This window comes from Micropterus dolomieu, linkage group LG02 (genome assembly GCF_021292245.1).
Source record: "Micropterus dolomieu isolate WLL.071019.BEF.003 ecotype Adirondacks linkage group LG02, ASM2129224v1, whole genome shotgun sequence".
Taxonomy (NCBI): domain Eukaryota; kingdom Metazoa; phylum Chordata; class Actinopteri; order Centrarchiformes; family Centrarchidae; genus Micropterus; species Micropterus dolomieu.
In genome coordinates this window covers 5,302,943-5,307,072 of record NC_060151.1, presented here as the reverse complement: position 1 = coordinate 5,307,072, position 4,130 = coordinate 5,302,943, and the positions used below count along the sequence as shown (strand labels likewise).

Below are 4,130 nucleotides of genomic sequence, written 5' to 3'. Positions count from 1 at the left end.
CACACACACACACACACACACACACACACACACACAATTTCTCTGAAAAACTGCATCTCATCCCTCAACACAGTTTGAGACAATGAAATAACTTACATACATTTTCTAGCAGCTGGCTTACTTTTTTGTGGTACACTATGGCAGTTACACCAAACAATAAAAACGCACTGGAACGTCGAAAAACATCGTGAAGGTGTGACTTGGTTTAAAAAAGCAAACCAGGGAACCACTGGGTTAGAGATCTAATCCCATTATATGCAGCTACATACTTTATAGTGGTTTTAAATGGATGTGATGCTTGTGACTTTAATGTAATCATTGATTGACCTTCAACACGGTGTAGCCAGTTTTGTGTGGTGCTTAGAGAGAGTGCATTGGCACTGTTAGGGTGATTTTAAAGAAGAGGCCAGAGGAAACTGGAATTTGACCTATGATGAAATAAAAACAGTAAAACTGTGACCCAGTGTTAGGAGCCTGGCACTGTTCCACCCTGATGTTCTGTGTTGGTTACAGACATTCACCCCAGGGAGGCCATTGCACCATAGTAGTAAGTATGCAGTACACTGGGATGTGTTCAGTCTAACAACATGTTGCACCCGCTTTTTTCTCCTATAACAATGTTAGGCTCACAAAGGAATAATATCAATGGATCAGAAGCAGAGTGTTAGGCTAGTCGTAGCCTTGAGCTGCTAGCCTTCAGCAGAGGTGAGGATCAGGCTACAGAAGTCTGATAAGCTCTCTTCTTTCTAACACCACACCCCCAGATTTATTTTCTTTTCATATTTGTAGTCATCAGCACCACCCATTGCTGACTAAAGTGACATCCCTAAGTGGCTAATGTTAGCGTAGGACCTGGACCTCTTGATTTTGACATTTCATTGAGTGGGTTTTTACATTTACATTACATTCTTGGAAGATAGTTGACCAGCATATAGGCCATGACATGATGCTATATTATTGTTTTAGAGATATCAAGGGCAACAATAGTTACATATTATAACTTCAGATTGAGTGAGTATAGATTATGAGAGCAGAGTTCTTTTACATTCCTCTGTGCTGCTATGTCAACCAAAATGTCCCCTACAGGGGATTAATAAAGTTATATCTTATCGTAAATGCATGTAAGCCAGGCCGAACATGTGCTTAACATCTCGACGACCATGGCCTTGGCTCCGCCTGCAGACACACTGGAGCACACACAAACACACCGAACCAGCACAACACAGACAACCACGAGGTTGTCACAAAAGAAAATACTCAAGTGAAGTACAAGTACCTCAAATTTGTACTTAAGTACAGTGCTTGAGTAAATACTTACTTAGTATGTACTTAATTACTGTCCACAACTGCTTGAGTAAAAGTACACAAGCTTACTTAAAGTATTACAAGTAAAAGTACTTAGCAGAAAAAATTTGACTGTTATGCTATTATATATCATATCATTCGATTATTGTTATTACTCAGAGCAGGACACCATGTTGTCGGAGTAGCTCGTCAGGCTGCTTACTTTTATGGTTATGGCCCAAAGAAGTAATAGATTGCTGAATTTGTTATGTTTCATGAATATTTGTGTAGAATGTCCATATATATATCCAGCATTTTAATATTTTTTTAATTTACAAAAATGATTTAATATAGGTTCGTAAATTTGCCTATGACCTGGCAAAGGCTCACAACTGCAAGCACCCTGAGTTGTGAGATGAGCATGGAGTGGCAGGGGCTGATTGCTTACATGGTTTCCAGACAAGGCACCTTTCATAGCTCATGTCCAAGTCTGTTTTAATAATCTGGCAGAGGTTTTTCAAAAACACCATTTTCTCCAGCACTTTTGCTATGCCTGTCATTGGGCCACCTTCCATTGCTTCCAGCGTGCCTGCTGCAGGAAAAGCTTCCTTGATCATTGAGGACTTTTCGCCTATCTTTGTGAGCCCATTCCCAAAAGTAGAGCCCCAAAAGACAACTAAGACCAGAAAAAGGAGAACCGCTGAAATTCGTACAGACACACCAGTCAGGAATTCCCTTTAGGAAGAGCAGGAGAAGGCATCCTTGTCCAAAGTAAAACAAAGGCATTTTGCAGAAAAGGAGAAAATGGTAAAGACAAAAGGAAAGAAGTACTCAAAAGAAAATGGGAATGAGACTGTGGAGGGTGATTCAGATTAATCAAATCAAATATTTATTAAACACGTGTTGCATCACTATAATTACCATTACTGATGTACAACACAATACAATTTTTGTGCAAGCCTTACAGAGCAACCTATTTAATATGAACATTTTTCATAGAAGTGGAGGTGCTGTCACATCTCTAGGCTAGCTCTCTCACCGAAATAAGGGAGTGCTACAACAGAGCGTGGCTTTCATGTTGGGAGGTGTATGCAGCTAAGGATGATGTAACGTAACTTTCACATTAGCTACATAGCTATATGTGGCCTGTCCTTTCTCATCATTGTTTATCAGAAGCAAAAATGTATCTTTGGAACAAGCTACTAATAAACTTAGCTACTTCCCTTAAAATGTTAACTAAATTAGGTAGCTTGTGCACCTGGCTAGGTGGCAAATAACTAGCAGGCAACCATAGCAAGCAACTGAAATTAATGGCTATAACATACAGTAGCCTAACATACGTAAGTTTGCTAGCTCTGCTAACATCACAAACACATGGCATACTTTTCTTTATGATTTCTATCTAAGTGGCAGTAAAAGTTAATAACGTGGTCCAGACGTCTCTGTAAGGTTGCACTGCAGAGTTTTCAGATTGCTGTGTGTTTTCTCCTGGACCCTGTTTGACAGATTCATTCTTTCTAAATGTTATTACGAAGATTTTGCTGACCTGTCCTCCTGCTCCTCCCAGACAGCCACATCTCCTCCTGTCTCCCCCATTCACTTTTCTTGGAGTGCGTGTGAAGGGGTGCAGGGAGGGGTGACAGCTGTTAAAGGTAACAACACATTTTTAATTAGGGTTATTGGTTGCATTTGAAGCAACAAGTTTTACGTCCAATCAAAGTTAGGATGTTAACAAATAAATCAGACAATGCAAAAGCAATTTATTGACATGGTCTTTACTGGTCTTGAAATAAAATCCTGAGTCCTCAATGTCCGAGACAAGACCGAGTACAAATAAGACCAAGACCATCAAAAAGTGGTCTTAAGACCCGTCTCGAGACCAAGTGTATTTCAAGTAGGCCTAGTCTGTGAAGGAAATTGTAAAGAATGTTACAATTACAATACAGCTGTGTCTCCCCTACTTGTATAAACTGTTGGGTAGTTTAAAATATAACAAAAAACGTTTTATCAGGACATCACATGTAATCTTAATATATCATGTAACTAAAATATTTCAAATAATTAGTGAACTAAAAAGTACAATACAATATCCCCCCTAATATGTACTTGAGTATAAAGTGGGATTAAAAGCAAAGAATTAAGTAAAGTACAAATACTTAATGAGAAAGCTTTGTTATGGTTCAACACTGATTAAAATCACATGTCCAAATATGTTCCTGAAACAGCTTGGTGGGCTTTAATACTTTAATATTTATCATCTGTATAGGTAACGATTCAAAATTTGGCCCATAACGTAATCTTTGTACTAACAGAGTATCAATGCAGTACGTATGATATTCTGTTAAGAGGTGTCATCAGCTACTTTCTACTATGTACAAGGGAGACCTGCCAAACTGCTGCGTTTACTTCTCTGTTCCTCTCTCTGTGCTGGAGTTCTTTTAAGAACTTGGAGCCTTTATCCAGATTATTATTTGATTTGTTAAATTTTAATAAGTGTTTTATTCATCTAGTGTGTCAAGCTTATTACTTCAATGTATTCCCCGCAAGTCTGATGTTAACATACACCAGCACCTGTTTTAGCATCGAGTGCATTTCTGGTAAGTTTACTAGACTGAAGGAATATTTTAGGACCATGTACCCTGCTAACATTTAAACTAGTGGTTATGAGAGGGGTCCGGTCAACACAACAGCTTTTTTTTAGGATTAGCTCTTAGATGAAGTGTGTGGCCCTTAAAAGGACCTTTGTGTTTGAGGATCAGCGGGTCAGGATCAGGTTTAGCCTCCGAAGCCGTACAGGGTGCGGCCCTGCCTCTTCAGAGCGTACACCACGTCCATGGCGGTGACGG

General features: G+C 39.3%; 1 protein-coding gene across 1 annotated transcript in view; it reads right to left on the bottom strand.

Moving 5' to 3' along the window:
- LOC123957832 overlaps window positions 1-4,119 on the bottom strand; it is a 9,733-nt gene extending 5,614 nt beyond the window's left edge. The window contains exons 1-2 of the mRNA XM_046030911.1: window positions 4,079-4,119; window positions 2,831-2,927 (exon numbers count right to left, since the gene is read on the bottom strand). Coding sequence (XP_045886867.1) covers window positions 2,831-2,927; window positions 4,079-4,119 — 138 coding nt within the window. The remainder of the gene's footprint in view (window positions 1-2,830; window positions 2,928-4,078) is intronic.
- Window positions 4,120-4,130: the final 11 nt, after the last annotated feature.